Source organism: Hylobates moloch, unplaced genomic scaffold, assembly GCF_009828535.3.
Source record: "Hylobates moloch isolate HMO894 unplaced genomic scaffold, HMol_V3 SCAFFOLD_16, whole genome shotgun sequence".
Taxonomy (NCBI): domain Eukaryota; kingdom Metazoa; phylum Chordata; class Mammalia; order Primates; family Hylobatidae; genus Hylobates; species Hylobates moloch.
This window is the reverse complement of record NW_026652291.1, coordinates 41,420,755-41,436,374: the sequence shown is the minus strand read 5'-3', so window position 1 is coordinate 41,436,374 and position 15,620 is coordinate 41,420,755. Positions and strand designations below refer to the sequence as shown.

The 15,620-nt window shown below is 38.8% G+C and overlaps 1 protein-coding gene across 5 annotated transcripts in view; it reads left to right on the top strand.

Annotated features, from left to right (window-relative positions):
* The window catches only part of SYNE2 (spectrin repeat containing nuclear envelope protein 2), a 379,604-nt gene that overhangs the window by 131,225 nt on the left and 232,759 nt on the right, over positions 1-15,620 (top strand). For all 5 annotated transcript variants that reach the window (XM_032134991.2, XM_032134990.2, XM_032134988.2 and 2 more), the window contains exons 17-25: positions 498-662; positions 1,607-1,756; positions 4,313-4,474; positions 8,270-8,428; positions 8,781-8,954; positions 11,652-11,786; positions 12,862-13,020; positions 14,762-14,973; positions 15,098-15,188. In XM_032134991.2, coding sequence (XP_031990882.1) covers positions 498-662; positions 1,607-1,756; positions 4,313-4,474; positions 8,270-8,428; positions 8,781-8,954; positions 11,652-11,786; positions 12,862-13,020; positions 14,762-14,973; positions 15,098-15,188 — 1,407 coding nt within the window. The remainder of the gene's footprint in view (positions 1-497; positions 663-1,606; positions 1,757-4,312; positions 4,475-8,269; positions 8,429-8,780; positions 8,955-11,651; positions 11,787-12,861; positions 13,021-14,761; positions 14,974-15,097; positions 15,189-15,620) is intronic.

Here is a 15,620-nt window from a genome sequence, read left to right as displayed (position 1 = left end):
CTGCTACTAAGTTGTTGAACTTGACTACTAAAAATGGGAACTGTTAGATAACATTTCTGGTCTAGAGACTCTCTGAAAAAATTAATGAGACAGTTAAGACTCCATGAACTAAATAAGTTTGGAAACCTCTGCTGTAAGTTCATCAGCCACATAGAAAGAGAGATCAGATGCATCATAAAAGTCCAGGACCAGGAGTGATGACAGACAGCTGGCATTCGCCAGTTAGCACTTAGGAGTGAAGAGCTAGACCAACAGGGATGGCAGACTCCTCTAAGGTGAAAGTCAAAGTCTCTGCAAAGAATGTTGCTTAGAATTAGTCTTGGTGCTGAGGTTGCAATGACCTTGATTGCGCCACTGCACTCCAGCCTGGGCAACAGAGCAAGACTCCATCTCAAAAAAAAAAAAAAAAAAAAAAAAGTCTTGGTGAACATTTATTATACGTAATAGAAAGACAATATTGTGTCATTAAGATAGTATGTTGCTTATGTGTTATGTAGGTACCCTTTGAGACACTAGCCCAGTGGAATCTAGAACATGCTACTTTAAATGAAGCAGGAAATTTCTTAGTCGAAGTCAGCAATGATGTGGTTGGATCATCTATTTCTAAAGAACTGAGAAGGCTGAATAAAAGATGGAGAAAGTTGGTTTCAAAAACTCAACTTGTAAGTTCTTTTGATTGGTTGCAGCTTTATTTAGATAGGATTCATGTACCATACAATTTACTCATTATAAGTTCATAACTGATTGATTTCTGGTATATGCACAGAGTTATGTAGCCATTACCATAACAAATTTAGAACATTTTTATTACTTCATAAGGAAACCCTAGAAGTCACTCCCTATTTTCTTCCAACCCCCACCCCCCGAGCCCTGCGCAACCACGAATCTACTGTCTTTCTATAGATAAGCCTATTCTGGACATTTCACATAATGCAATCATATAATATGTGATCTCTTGTGACTGGCTTATGTTACTTGGCATAATATTTTTAAGGTTCATCTGTATTATAGAATGTAATCGTACTTCATTCCTTTTTATTGGCAAATAATAATTCATTGTATGGATATACCACATTTTGTTTATCCATTCTCTAGTTTATACACATTTGAGTTCTTTTCACTTTTTGGGTTTTTATGAACAATGCAGCTATGGACATTCATGTGGACACATGTTTTCTTTGAGTGTATGCTCAAGAGAGCTTTCAGTTCTTGAATCTTTCTTGAGTATATGCCTGAGAGATCTTTTAATTCTTGAACCCTTTTTACTATAGAGCTTTCTAGTTGAAATTCACTTACCAGGAAGGAAAAACAAGCATTGTTTTGCCTACTAGATTTTCAGCTCATTGAGAACATACACTGAGCCTTATGTATCTTTATATGTAGCATAGTGCCTCATAAAAGCAGACTTTTTATAAAATATTTTTTCAACTGATTCTTAACAATTTGAGATGTAGGTGTTTTATGTGAAATGCTCATATTTTATAACACTGTTGTAGTTTAATCCTAAACATATATTTGAATATATTACGTCCACTTACTGTTTGTAATGTATATTAGCATAAAATAAAAATATGAGTATTACATTTCATGAAATTATTTTGTATAGGAAATGAACCTGCCACTGATGATAAAAAAACAGGATCAGCTCACTTTTGACAATTCTGGAAATATTCTTTCTAAAGAAGAAAAAGCAACTGTTGAGTTTTCAACAGATATGTCAATAGAACTTCCTGAAAATTATAATCAAAACATAAAGGTAAAATAATCATACTTTGTATATTTCACTTGCAAATAGAAATAATTTAACTTTGCTATTAAAAAAAAAAAAGATATTGCTGGGCATGGTGGCTCATGCCTGTGATCCCAGCACTTTGGGAGGACAAAGCAGGTAGATCGCTTGAGCTCTGGAGTTCGAAATCAGCCTGGGTAATGTGGCAAAACCCTGTCTATACCAAAAATATGAAAGATTAGCCGGACATGTGTTTGTGCGCCTGTGGTTCTAGCTACTCGGGAGGCTGAGGTGGGAGGATTGCTTGAGCCTGGGAGGTGGAAGCTGAAGGTGAGGCGAGATCGTGCCACTGCACTCCAGCCTGGGTGACAGAGTAAGACTCCCGTCTCAAAAAAAGAAAGAAAAGATATTGTTGAGTTGGTGGTAAATGTGTGGATTGCTAGGTAACATTTAAAGTATGATCATTTCCTAGGAAAATGCTTAGATGTTTTCCCTTGTGAAGTCTTTAGCATGAAAGTCTTACTTATTACACTTACTGTGTGCTCTCACAGACACACAGAGCAGTCTTGACTCTGAGCAGTGTAAATTGAGTTGTTATTTTCTTGATACTACTTCTGACTGGTGCACAGAAATTGGCTACCTTTAGGCTAGCCCCTGGCCTCCGTGTGTCTTGCTTCCTTTCTGTAAAATGGGGGAAAATATTCTATTTCTTCCTTGTTTTGTTGGGTAATGTGGAGGATGACTTTAGAGTCATCCTCCCAAGTATGGGAAAAGAACAAAAAATAAATTAAAAATCATATACTTGTAAGATATAACACCTATGGCTTTGGAAATGCTCCACCTTCGTGGTAACTTACACAGCTTTACTTAAACTACTTTTAAAGTGGCTCGGACCTACTGGCATGATGGAGTGCCAGCATTTTCCTACTGTAAGAATGCCTACTTAGAAAATCTGGAAAGATCTGAATTTTTGCAGTGTGTTTAAAATACTAGAGTCTTCTGATACATTTAAAATGTGATCTGACCAGGCAAGGTGGCTTATGCCTTCAATTCTAGCACTTTGGGAGGCCGAGGCGAGAGGATTGCTTGAGCTCAGAAGTTCGAGACCAACCTGGGCAACATAGTGAAACCCTATCTCTATTTAAAATAAATAAAATAAATAAAACAGTGACCTGATTAAAAACAACTTTAAGAATGTATCTTTCGGCTGGGAGCGGTGGCTCATGCCAGCACTTTGGAAGGCCAAGGCAGGCAGATCATTTGAGGTCAGGAGTTTGAGACCAGCCTGGCCAACATGGTGAAACCCCGTATTTACTAAAAATACAAAAATTAGCTGGGAGTGGTGGTGGGTGCCTGTAATCCCAGCTACTTGGGAGGCTGAGGCAGGAGAATTGCTTGAACCCAGGAGGCGGAGGTTGCCGTGAGCCAAGATTGCACCACTTCACTCCAGCCTCCATCTCAAAAAAAAAAAAAAAAAAAAGTATCTGTGTACTCCATAAACATAAGCCATTATAATTTGTCCATATATAGTTTAAGAAATAATGTATCTATCATGTAAAGCTATAGTATGTCAACCTATAGATTATTAAGGGGAAAAAGATTTAATTTTGTTGAAATTTGATTCTGAGTTTCTTCTTGATATTTTACAACTACCATTACTAATAGCTGTATTTATTTAAATCGTATATGAGTTTTAGAAATGTGTTTATAGTCACTTACCCTAATTTACTAAACTTTAATCTTCTTACATGTAAAATGTAGAAAATATTATCTGATAGGAATGATATTATAATTAAGTAAGAAACCCTGAACAAACTTTTTAATTTGCAAAGTGATATATACTATTTTGAAGTGTTATCATTGGCCAGGCATGGTGGCTCATACCTGTAATCCCAGCTCTTTGGGAGGCTGAGATGGGACTTAAGCCCAGGAGTTCGAGATCAGCCTGGGCAACATAGTAAGACCCCATCTCTACAAAATATAAAAACAGCTAGACGTAGTGGCATACACCTGTAATTCCAGCCACTCGGGAGGCCGAGGTGGGAGGATCACTTGAGCCTGGGAGGTTGAGGCTGCAGTGAGCTGTGATTGTGCCACTGTACTCCAGCCTGGGCAATAAAGCGAGACCTCATATAGAAAAAAAAATTTATTGTTGTCAAAGAACTACATCTTATGTCATTAAAATATGTTTGATTAGCACTCTTCAGGAAAGAAAGTGGTGTAACTTTTTTATCTTTTATTTTTGAAGACAAGATCTTGCTTTGTTGCCCAGGCTGGAATGCAGTGGCATGATCATAGCTCACTGTAGCCCCAAACTCCTGGGTTTAGGCAATTCGCTTGCCTCAGCCTCCTGAGTAGCTAGAACTACAGGCATGCACCATTATGCCCAGCTAACTTTAAAATTTTTTGTAGAGATGAGGTCTCGCTTTGTTGCCCAGACTGGTCACAAACTCCTAGCCTCAAGCGATCCTCCTGCCCTGGCCTCCTAAAGAGCTGGGATTACAGGTGTAACTTTTTGAAAAGGAAAATTATTTTGTTATGTACATGCTGACATTTTCTCAGTGGTAATTTTGAATGTTGTAGGCTGGAGAGAAGCATGAAAAAGAAAATGAAGAATTCACAGGGCAACTAAAAGTGGCTAAAGATGTTGAAAAACTCATTGGGCAAGTGGAAATCTGGGAGGCAGAAGCCAAATCAGTTTTGGATCAAGATGATGTGGACACCTCAATGGAAGAATCTTTGAAGGTAGGAGTGTAAAAGTATTAAGAGGGTACTTTCATGGTTGTACATTTATGTTTTAAGATAAATAAGAACTTTTAAAGTAAGTAGTAATAAGCCTACAGTTTTAATTTTCTTTGTTGGGAGTTTTAAAAATGAATGGATTTTATCCCTGGATCATTTGCTGTTATTTTGCTTGAAAGCAGAGGATAGGTTAGGAGACCACTGATAATACCTATGAATGTTAAGCTCTTGGACTTATTTTCTTAGCTATAACATGGGGGTTAAAATATTTTCTTGCGCCAGAGGACAATGAGGAGATGAGTGAGTTCAGTCTCATTATAGCTCAGTGCAGAGTACACAGAAGAGATTATATATAATCAGGCTGGGCGCGGTGGCTCACGCCTGCAATCCCAGCACTTTGGGCGGTTGAAGCGGGTGGATCACAAGGTCAAGAGATCGAGACCATCCTGGCCAATATGGTGAAACCCCGTCTCTACTGAAAATACAGAAAATTAGCTGGACGTGGTGGCTTGCACGCCTCTAGTCCCAGCTACTTGGGAGGCTGAGGCAGGAGAAACTGCTTGAACCCAGGAGGCGGAGGTTGCAGTGAGCCGAGATTGCACCACCGCACTCCCGCCTGGTGACAGGGCGAGACTCCTTCTGAAAAAAAATAAAAGAAATCATACAATCTATGCTTTGAAAGTTCACCCGCTGATGAAGCCACTCTGCTTTCCTTACTCAATGCAGGGAGAGTGACTCATGTTGTTAGATCTCCATTCTGTCTTTATTCTCAGGCAGTCGACTCATTGAAAAGCAGTGAGGCAAGAGTGTGTCTTAATATCACTTAGTTCTCCTGGGAAAGGAGTTATCATTGAGGTTTTTACTGAGTTCCAGCTCAGCTATAAAACCTACAGAGCATAAGTTACAACAAGATGGGAAGTTCCTGGAATAAAAAGGAACATTTACATAATTTTTCTGAGCCTACGTTTCTGAAAGGTGTATATTTCAGCATTTTGTGTTTTCATTGTGTGATAGTTTTTATTGCTTTGAAAATACTATATAAATTTATCATGCCATCTCATCTGCCAGTGCTTTTCTGATTTTATTTTTAATATTTATTTATCTACTCTATCTGGAATTTATTTTCTTGGAAAAAAAGAGGTAGAAATTAAATATTTAAAAAATTTTTAAATAATTTAAAAATTATAGTGAACATACAAGCACACTGAAATGTATTTCTATTAAGAAAGAATTAAGTAGATATTCATTGGATCAAAATATTGGATCAAGATATATTCTAAAGTAAGAAATACAAGTTCCTAAACTGTATGGATAATGAGATAATGTAATCTCATTTGTGGTTTTTAAACAGAGTTGTATTTTTATATATGATACATTTATATTCATAGAAAAATATCTGTAAAGATATACCCGTAACTGAGTCTATCTTAATCCCGTGTTATTCCCAGCTGCTAGTACATGGTAGACATAAAATAAATATTTTCTTTCCTTTTTTTTGAGACAGGGTTCTGCTGTGTCACCCAGGCTGGAGTACAGTGGCACAACCATGGCTCACTCGACCTCCCCAGGTTCAAGTGATCCTTCCACTTCAGCCTCCCAAGTAGCTGGGATTACAGGCATGCGCCATCACGCCCAGCTAATTCTTACATTTTTAGTAGAGACAGGGTTTTGCTGTATTGTCCAGGCAGGCCTTGAACTCCTGGGCTCAAGTGATTTGCCCACCTCAGCCCCTCAAAGTGCTGGGATTGTAGGCGTGAGCCACCGTGCCCAGCTATAAGTATTTTCTTTACATGCTGTACCTTTCTATTGTTTTTCAGTTTTTTTGAATTACATGAGCTTTTTTGTTGGTTTTATAATTTAAAAGAAAGAAAAATTGAAATTATAAATGAACATGCTAATTTCAAGAAGTTGAAATTACTGTGATTCCACTGCCCCAAGACAAATAAGATCAACATTTACATAGTCGATATCACATACTGTAACTTCTATTTTATCATACCCATGTATATTAGTTTGTTTTCACCCTGCTATTAAAGATATACCCGAGACTGGGCAATTGACAAAAGAAAGAGGTTTAATAGACTTAAAGTTCCACATGGCTGGGAAGGCCTCACAATCATGGCGGAAGGTGAAAGGCATGTCTATGTGGTGGCAGACAAGAGAAGAGGGCTTGTTCAGGGAAACTCCCCCTTATATAATCATCAGATCTCATGAAACTTATTCACTATTATGAGAACAGCACAGGAAAGATCTGCCCTCATGATTCAATTACCTCTCACCGGGTCTCCCACAACTCGTGGGAATTCAAGATGAGATTTGGGTGGGGACACAGCCAAACCGTATCACCATGCCACTGTGAGTTGTAATTAAAAAATTATTTTTTGCTAACTTGAGAACTGAAAAGTGGTATCTCCTTATTGTTTTAATGGATACTTATTTGACTACATGTAATATTGAACTATCATATATTTATTAGACATCTGTTTCTGTGAATTATCTGTTCTTATATTTTCAAAATTTTCTTTGGGATCTTGGCTTTTTTAAAATTGAATTATACAAGCTCTTTGAATTGTGATCCATTTTCGTTTCTGTCAGATATTTTTGCTGATTTGTTGACTTTATTTTATTTTGCATTGCAGGTTTTTTATATTTATGTAGTCATGTCTATCCCTACTCTTAGGCCTGGAAAGACCCTCTGCAGCGAGATAGCAGATCAGATTTTATTTTATTTTATTATTTTTTTGAGACGGAGTCTTGCTCTGTTGCCCAGGCTGGAGTGCAGTGGTGCAATCTTGGCTCACTGCAATCTCTACCTCCCTGGTTCAAGAGATTCTTCTACCTCAGCCTGCCAAGTAGCTGGGACTATAGGCGCCTGTCACCACACCTGGCTAATTTTTGTGTTTTTAGTAGAGGCTGGGTTTCACCATGTTGGCCAGGCTGATCTAAAACTCCTGACCTCAACTGATCCACCCACCTCAGCCTCCCAAAGTGCTGGGATTACAGGCATGAGCCACTGCCAGTTTTATTTTATTTCATTTATTTTATTGCATTTTTTGAGATGGAGTTTCACTCTTGTTGCCCAGGCTGGAGTTCAGGAGCACAGTCTTGGCTCACTAAAACCTCTGCCTCCTGAGTTCAAACAATTCTCCTGCCTCAGTCTCCCGAGTAACTGGGATTACAGGCGTGTGCCACCATGACCAGCTAATTTTGTATTTTTAGTAGAGATGGGGTTTCACCATGTTGGCCAGGGTGGTCTCGAACTCCTGACCTCAGGTGATCAGCCCACTTCAGCCTCCCAAAGTGCTAGGATTACAGGCGTGAGCCACTGCGCCTGGCCGCAGCTTGGTTTTTATGGATAATGTCTTCTTTTTGTGGTTTCATATTTCTGACCCATTTGGAATTTATTTTTGTTATGATGTATAAAGATTATTTTCCAATAGCTATTTTCTCCAGTAACATTTATTGAATTCTCCTCTCCACTACTTTGACATAGAACAAGATCATTTTAATATTTATTACCATTGTTTCAAGTTTCTTTCTATTGTCATTGTATTACTTTTATTCTTTATTTTATTGAAGTGCTTACTGTATAAAGAATAATCTATAAAACATGTTCAGAATCTGATTGTATCAATATGGAATTTCAAAATGACTCCTTAAAATATCATTTTTCAGAATGCAAATTTGCCTGATTTTGGATTAATAATGAACTTTTTTGGTTTCCTGCGGTTGTTTTGATTAATGTTTAACATATAATCAGAATGTTTATTGTAATCTCACTTCAATTTGTTTTAATAGCATCTTATTGCCAAAGGCTCTATGTATGATGAGCTTATGGCAAGAAGTGAAGATATGTTACAAATGGATATACAAAATATTTCAAGCCAGGAGTCCTTTCAACATGTTCTCACAACTGGGCTTCAGGCAAAGATTCAAGAAGCTAAAGAGAAAGTCCAGGTCTCTCTTTAATATTCCTTATTTAGTAATTCTGTTCTCTAAAACTAAGGGGTCACTGGGTGGGCAGTGAAGGGGGGTGATAGCCCTGTAGCTTGGAAACGTTTTGTAAAATATTACTTTTGCATTATGTTTTATTTCTTTATAATTTAGAGCATATCAGAAAATATAAGTATCATAGTATATAAGTATCATAATTTAGATAGATATCTAAATTTAGATAGATTTATCATAATTTAGATAGATATCTAAATATCTTTGTCTAGTGGGAAAATAACAAATAAAGTATTTGTTAACTTAAGAATTTATTAAGAATTGGTCCCCGTGTTAATTTGAGAATTTTTTTGTCTTCAAGATCAATGTGGTAAAACTCATTGCAGCGTTGAAGAACTTAACTGACGTTTCACCAGAATTGGACATCAGGCTGAAGATGGAAGAATCCCAGAAGGAACTTGAATCATATATGATGAGGGCTCAGCAGTTACTGGGGCAAAGAGAGAGCCCCGGTGGACTCATTTCAAAATACAAGGTGGGAATCTTTTCAACCATCAAATGTAGGACATTATTGTTAACTGTCTATCTTTTTTGAAATCAAGATGTTTCCTTCACTGTAATTATATACTGAGTTACTATAACTTAAAAAGAATTTCTCAGTATTATATGTTGTTCCCCTGATGTTATTAAACATAAGTATTTGAGTATAGAATTTTTTAATTCAAATTTTATTGTGGATCCGTTGAATGTACTCAGTGATATGGTGTAAAGAGTGCAGCTGACTCTATGACATTGAACAAGAATTTAATTTCTCTGGATTTTTAATTTGTAAAATTGGCATAATAGTTCCAGCCCTATCCAGCTGTCAGATTTGTTGTGAGGCTTTAAGTGAAAATAAGGCACGTGAAGTTACTTTGCATACATTCTCTGAATGTAAAAAAAACTATTATTATTAAAATACTTTGATAAAAGTTATTCATGGAAGCATACTTTTCTATAGCTAAAGACCCAATAATGTTTTGTATGGAGACAGTTTCAGGTTGATTTTTATGGTTTGGTAGGCTGAGGTTGCAGCTTAAGATGTCACCAAACCAGAGACTCACTATTAACATGGTGGGAGGTGCTGGGGGAATTAGAAGCAAAGCTAAATGCCTCTACCTTGGAGCAAATTGGAGAGGTAGAGTAATACTTTTTTTCATTCGTATTCAGCGTTTAGCGCACTTTATTGAACACTTACAGTGAGCTGGGCATTTAGGGGAAATAAAGATGCAGGAAGGCATTGCCCCATTCCTGCGCCTACTCTTTATGAAAGGGCGCCCTATAGGAGCCTCTCTTCATTCTCATCACGGCCTCCGTCTGTCTTCTGGGCCTCAACCCTGTTTTGGCCTACTGGATTTGCTAACCATGCTGGGGCCCTGTTGTCAGTCATTTCAGCATTGCTTTTCCTATGACCTTAGTAGCCCTTGTCTGCTTGATCTCACGCCATTTGCACTTTGCCAGCTGCCACCTTCAACCACTTCCCTCTGTCTTTTATTCCCGCTTTTACTCCCAGGTTCCTGAAAGTACTAAATTGACCTTAAGAATGAATGCTTGTTTTAAATGATGGTGAGGCTGGATTCTAGTTGGGTAGATATGGTCTGGTCAGGAAAAAGAGAAGGAAAAAAAAAATAGAGGCTCCTAGTTTCCCTCTTTTTTTATTTTTATTTTTATTTTTCTTAGAGACAGGGTCTCACTCTGTCACCCAGGCTGGAGTTCAGTGGTGCTATCTTGGCTCACTGCAGCCTCCAACTGCTGGGCTCAAGCTATCCTCCTGCCTCAGCCTCCAAGTAGCTGGTACTACAGGAAAACACCACTACGCGCAGCTAATTTTTAAAAAAATTTTTTATAGAGAAAGGGTCTCACTTTATTGGCCAAGGCTGGTCTCAAACTCCTGGCCTCAAGTGATCCTCCCACCTCGGTCTCCCAAAGTGCTGGGTGTGAGCCACTGTGCTCAGCTTCTTGGCTCCTTTACCAGAGAAGGGCCGGAGGTGTCAGTTTCCTCTCCCTGACCTTCTTCCTTTTGGTTTTCCCCCATTTTGCCAGTGGCATTTAGTCAAGTGGATACACTTTCACAGCAGAAGCAAGATCCCTGCCCTGGTAGGCATGCACACATGGGCAGTAGGAGCTCCCGGCTATGAACAGCATACAGGGTAAAAGTGTCTCCCCAGGTCATAAATCTAGCAGTCCTAAAGGAGGCCTTGGAGGAGGGCCCTGGAGCTCAGCATTGTGCCTTACCTGCAACCGGTCCATAAAAATGTGTAATGAGTGAATGAGCGAATTCCCACCCTGCTTAACTTCTCCCAGAGAATTACTTTCATCTTCTCTCTCCTGTAGGTTTTCTGCCTTTTTCACACACAGGCCCTGACCTGTATTTTTGTTCTGTCATTCGCTAGTTACCTAGGCCAGGTTTCTGTTCCTGTAGAGTATGTCAGGTTAGGAGCAGACACATGCCTGTCAGGGCTGTTCCCATTCTTGTGTACTGCTGGGGAGGGACTGCCAACATGAGTGGCCCTGGGCAAAACTTTGAAGTTGGCCTCCTTTCAGCATAACTGCTTATGCATGATAGTTAACCTTTCTATAAATTTTGTCTTGGCCAGGCATGGTGGCTCACACCTATAATCCCAGCATTTTGGGAGGTTGAGGTGGGAGGCTTGCTTGAGCCCAGGAGTTTGAGGTTTCAGTGAGCTGTGATTGTGCCACTGCACTTCAGCCTAGGTGACAGATCGCGATCCTATCTCAAAACAAAAAACAAAACAAAACAAAACTGATATACTCTTCATATTATATTGCTTCTGAAGTATGGTTGTCTGCTCAATACTTAAGAACTTTAGAGGAAACTTAGTCAGGAGCTCATTAACCCTGTACAGTGAACTTTATAATTACTTATCAATGGGGTAACAAAAATCATTTTGAATATCATAAAGATATCTTAATCTGGGCCTCATGTGTAACTACATTTGAATAATAAATATTTTGGCACTCTTTTGAAAAGAATTTAAGAGATGCCAAAGGGCTAGCAACCTTGATTTACAAAGAGAAGTTTCCTATAAATCTTCAGATATTCTTCAGAGAGCCCCTTCCTACTTTACTAGTTAAAGACATACCAAAATTAGCTTTGAGGATTTTGAGGATTTGGCAGTAGAATGAGGCTTTTATGATTTTGTTTGCATTTTTTTTTTTTTTTTTTTTTTAGGAAGCACTAATAATTTCTAATACAAAGAGTCTGGCCAAGTATTTGAAAGCTGTTGAAGAACTAAAAAATAATGTAACTGAGGACATAAAGACGTCTTTAGAAGAAAAGAGTAGAGATGTCTGTGCCAAATGGGAGGTAAGAACATGCATATGTTTCTGTACTTACGTTTTTATATGTCTGATCCTGGGCTGTTGGTTGTCAGAGCCATTCCTGGGGTTTTCCTGACTATGCTGTATCACCAGTGGGCTGGTCCCTGCAGGCTGAAGTCCCAGGGTTCATACAGAGTTTCATAGCAGAATAGGTCTAGGCTTTGGTGGCAGACAAACCTGGATTCGGCAGCTGTGACCCTGGGCAAGGTACTTAACTTTTAGGAGCCTCCCTGATAAAAATGGGGTAACACCACCTACTGGGCAGAATTGATGCAAGGATTTATAGAAAGCATCTACCACTGAGATTATGTTCTGGTAATTAATGGCAATTAATATTAAATGATAATTAATATTGAAATGTGTAATATGATAATTAAAATGTGTGTGTCTATGTATCTGTGTCTATGTAAGTGGATTGAATATGTGCTGTTAAGGATCCTCCTAAAACTCATTTTAAAATAAACTTTATTACTTTAGAATAGTTTTAGATTTACAGAATTACTGTAAAGATGGTGCCGAGAGTTCCAGGGTACCCCATGCCCAGATTCCTCTGTCATCAGCATCTTACCTTAGTATAGTATCGATACAATTACTGGGTCAATGTTAATACATTATTTTTTCTAGCAGTTTACCCTGACAGATTGATACATTAGTATTAACTAAAGTTTGCACTTTATTTACCTTTTCACAGTTTTCCCCAGATGTTCTTTCTGTCTGTTCTAGAATCTTATCGAGGATACACATTACATTTACTTATGTCTCCTTGGGCTCAATTGTCTGTTTTGCATACAGTTTCCCTCAGTCTGTAGCTTGTCTTTTCATTTTCTTAATAGTGCCTTTGACAGCTAAAATACATTTTTATTTGTTAGAAAAAAAAAAACCATGTTTATGGGCCTGGGATGTTTTAAAATATCTCCCCCCAAAATATATGGATGAATCAGAATGGCACTTAAGCTTTGTTTCTGTCCTTTTGTCACTACACATATATTTATTGTTACTGTAAATACTTTTTTGTATATTTTGTTCCCATGGTTAATATATTCCTTTTTTTTTTTTTGTAGTCTCTTCATCATGAACTGTCTTTATATGTTCAACAACTAAAAATAGATATTGAAAAAGGAAAGCTTAGTGACAATATTTTAAAACTTGAAAAGCAAATAAATAAAGAAAAGAAACTTATCCGTAGAGGAAGGACCAAGGGTCTCATCAGAGAACATGAGGTACAATAACGTGTTTCCACTTAAATTTTGTCATCATTTTGGGGTTTATCTTAAATGCTTGTGTGTATCTTTAGCCTAGGATGAAACCTGTTCTGAAAATTACCCTAGCCCTCCTCTCCCCGGGGATGATCACTTCTTTGCTTCACACTCGCAGCAGAGCCTGTGCTTCTTACTTTTTAGAAGTGAGAAAATTCGGCACTGAGTTAATATTTTATGATTTCCCTTGATGTGTCTCAGTGGCCCCTGTCCTCAGACTCTGGTCACAAATGTGTCAACTGTTACTAAACTACCCACAGTTGGCTTTTGTCAGGACACAGTGTCCTCAGAAGCACAGCTTTTGAGAAAACGAGCAAATCAGGGTATAAAGCAGCTGGGGCAAATCTCATGATCTTTTTTTGGTCTCCATCCTATTTGATTGCTTTTATGTATTTGACATTTCTGACCCTTTTTTCATTTCTTTTTAAGTTTCTACTGTTGTGGCTCTCCCACTGTCAGTCTCTCTTGCTTTATATAATTCTATATCTATCTATCTATCTATCTATCTATCTATCTATCTATCTATCTATCTATCTAAACAGATACAGATGTAGATATGTAAATATATAGCGATATATAATTTACAGTGAGTACTTTTTAGTGTCTTCACAAATATTCCTTTTTATTCTATTAATGTTTTGCTTTTGAAGAAGGAGTCTCCACCTCCACTTTTGGCTAATTTCATGCTTCCCTTAGACGATTTTATGCACTCTGGGGTTTGACCTGCCTTCTCTGCAATGATAGTTTGTCAATTTTTCTCCCCAGCTGAGTCCTTTCACCTGAATTCTGTGTTCTATTTCTCACTGACTAGTAGATATCACCAGTGTTTTTCGGAGAACTCAAATTCAGCAAGCTCAAAACTGAACCAATAATATCTCCTCTCAAAGGTTCATTTTATATTCTGTCTACTGGTAATGAGTGGCATTGCTGTCTCATGACGCCCTTCCTCTCCTTCCTGCCTTCCTTTCCACTCAGCCTTAATTAAATCTGTTGCCAAGCCCCATCTGGGATTCTTCAGAACAGCTGCTTCTTTCCAGTGGTGTTTCCACTTACCTAAGCCAGGGTTCTTTTCTCAGAATGATGATGGTTGCTTCATCTCATCTTCCATGCCAGCACCAGAGTTGTCCTTTTGAGCCACAAATCCTACGTCACCAGTTCCCCATACCCCCAGGACAATTCCAGGCATCTTAGAAGGCCACTTAGTTCCTTCATAGCCTGGCCCAGGAAACCCCTTTAGCATCCCTCCTGCTGTGCTGTGCACTCCAGCCTCACTGAAGTACTGGTCCTTTGAGACATCTGGCGCTTTTCATTATCTTTGTGCTTTTCGTCCTCTTGGTGGTCCTTCTGCTAGAAATAACCTCTCTCCCCTTATACTTGGAGAACTTGTCCTTATTTCTTCCACGTATAGCTCAGATGCTTCCCTCTTGTGAGGCAGGCTTTCTGTGACTCCTTCAGGCAGGTAGGCTCTATCATAACACTTAGCACACTCTGTGCTGGTTCTTTGTCTGTCTAGGTTACTGAACCGAAAATTCCTTTAGGGCTGACTCTCTCATCTTTTTTTCTCCAGCGCCTATTGTCATAGCATGTAGATGGCCTATACAAGAACACATTGTTAAAACCACACACATCTGTTAGTTTCTAGTCCTTGTGGAATAATCATGTTAACTCATCGGAAGCACATTTCCTGCTTTATTTCTTCAATTAGGCCTGCTTTTCTGAGGAAGGCTGCCTGTACCAGCTTAATCACCACATGGAAGTCCTGAGGGAGCTGTGTGAAGAGCTGCCTTCACAGAAGAGTCAAGAAGAAGTGAAGAGACTACTCAAAGATTATGAACAAAAGATAGAAAGACTTCTGAAATGTGCTTCCGAAATTCATATGACACTGCAGCCCACAGCGGGAGGCATGTCGAAAAACAAGTTAGTACTGCATAAGAGTAGTTATCCTTCAGGATAAAACGAAGCCCTTTTGCACTTAGTCATGCTTGTTTAGGTTTCATTTTTCTTACTCTCTTTTAAACATGCAATTTTGATTCCTTTCTAGGGGGACCATCACCACATCTGAGAATAGAAGAGGGGATCCCCACAGTGAGGCACCATTTGCAAAATCAGATAATCAGCCATCAACTGAAAAGGTGTTAAATGTGGATAACGTATTTTAGAAGTAAACCCAAAGTAAAAGACCAAGTGTGCAATAATTCACTTCTCATTAATTAGATGTTGGTTTTAATTATCTGATTGTTTTTATCAATGGAGAATTTCCACTTACACAATGCAAAAGACCGATTTTTTTTTTTTTTTTTTTGAGACGGAGTCTCGCTCTGTCGCCCAGGCTGGAGTGCAGTGGCGCGATCTTGGCTCACTGCAGGCTCCGCCCCCCGGGGTTCACGCCATTCTCCTGCCTCAGCCTCCCGCGTAGCTGGGACTACAGGCGCCCGCCACCTCGCCCGGCTAATTTTTTGTATTTTTAGTAGAGACGGGGTTTCACTGTGTTATCCAGGATGGTCTCGATCTCCTGACCTCGTGATCCACCCGCCTTGGCCTCCCAAAGTGCTGGGATTACAGGC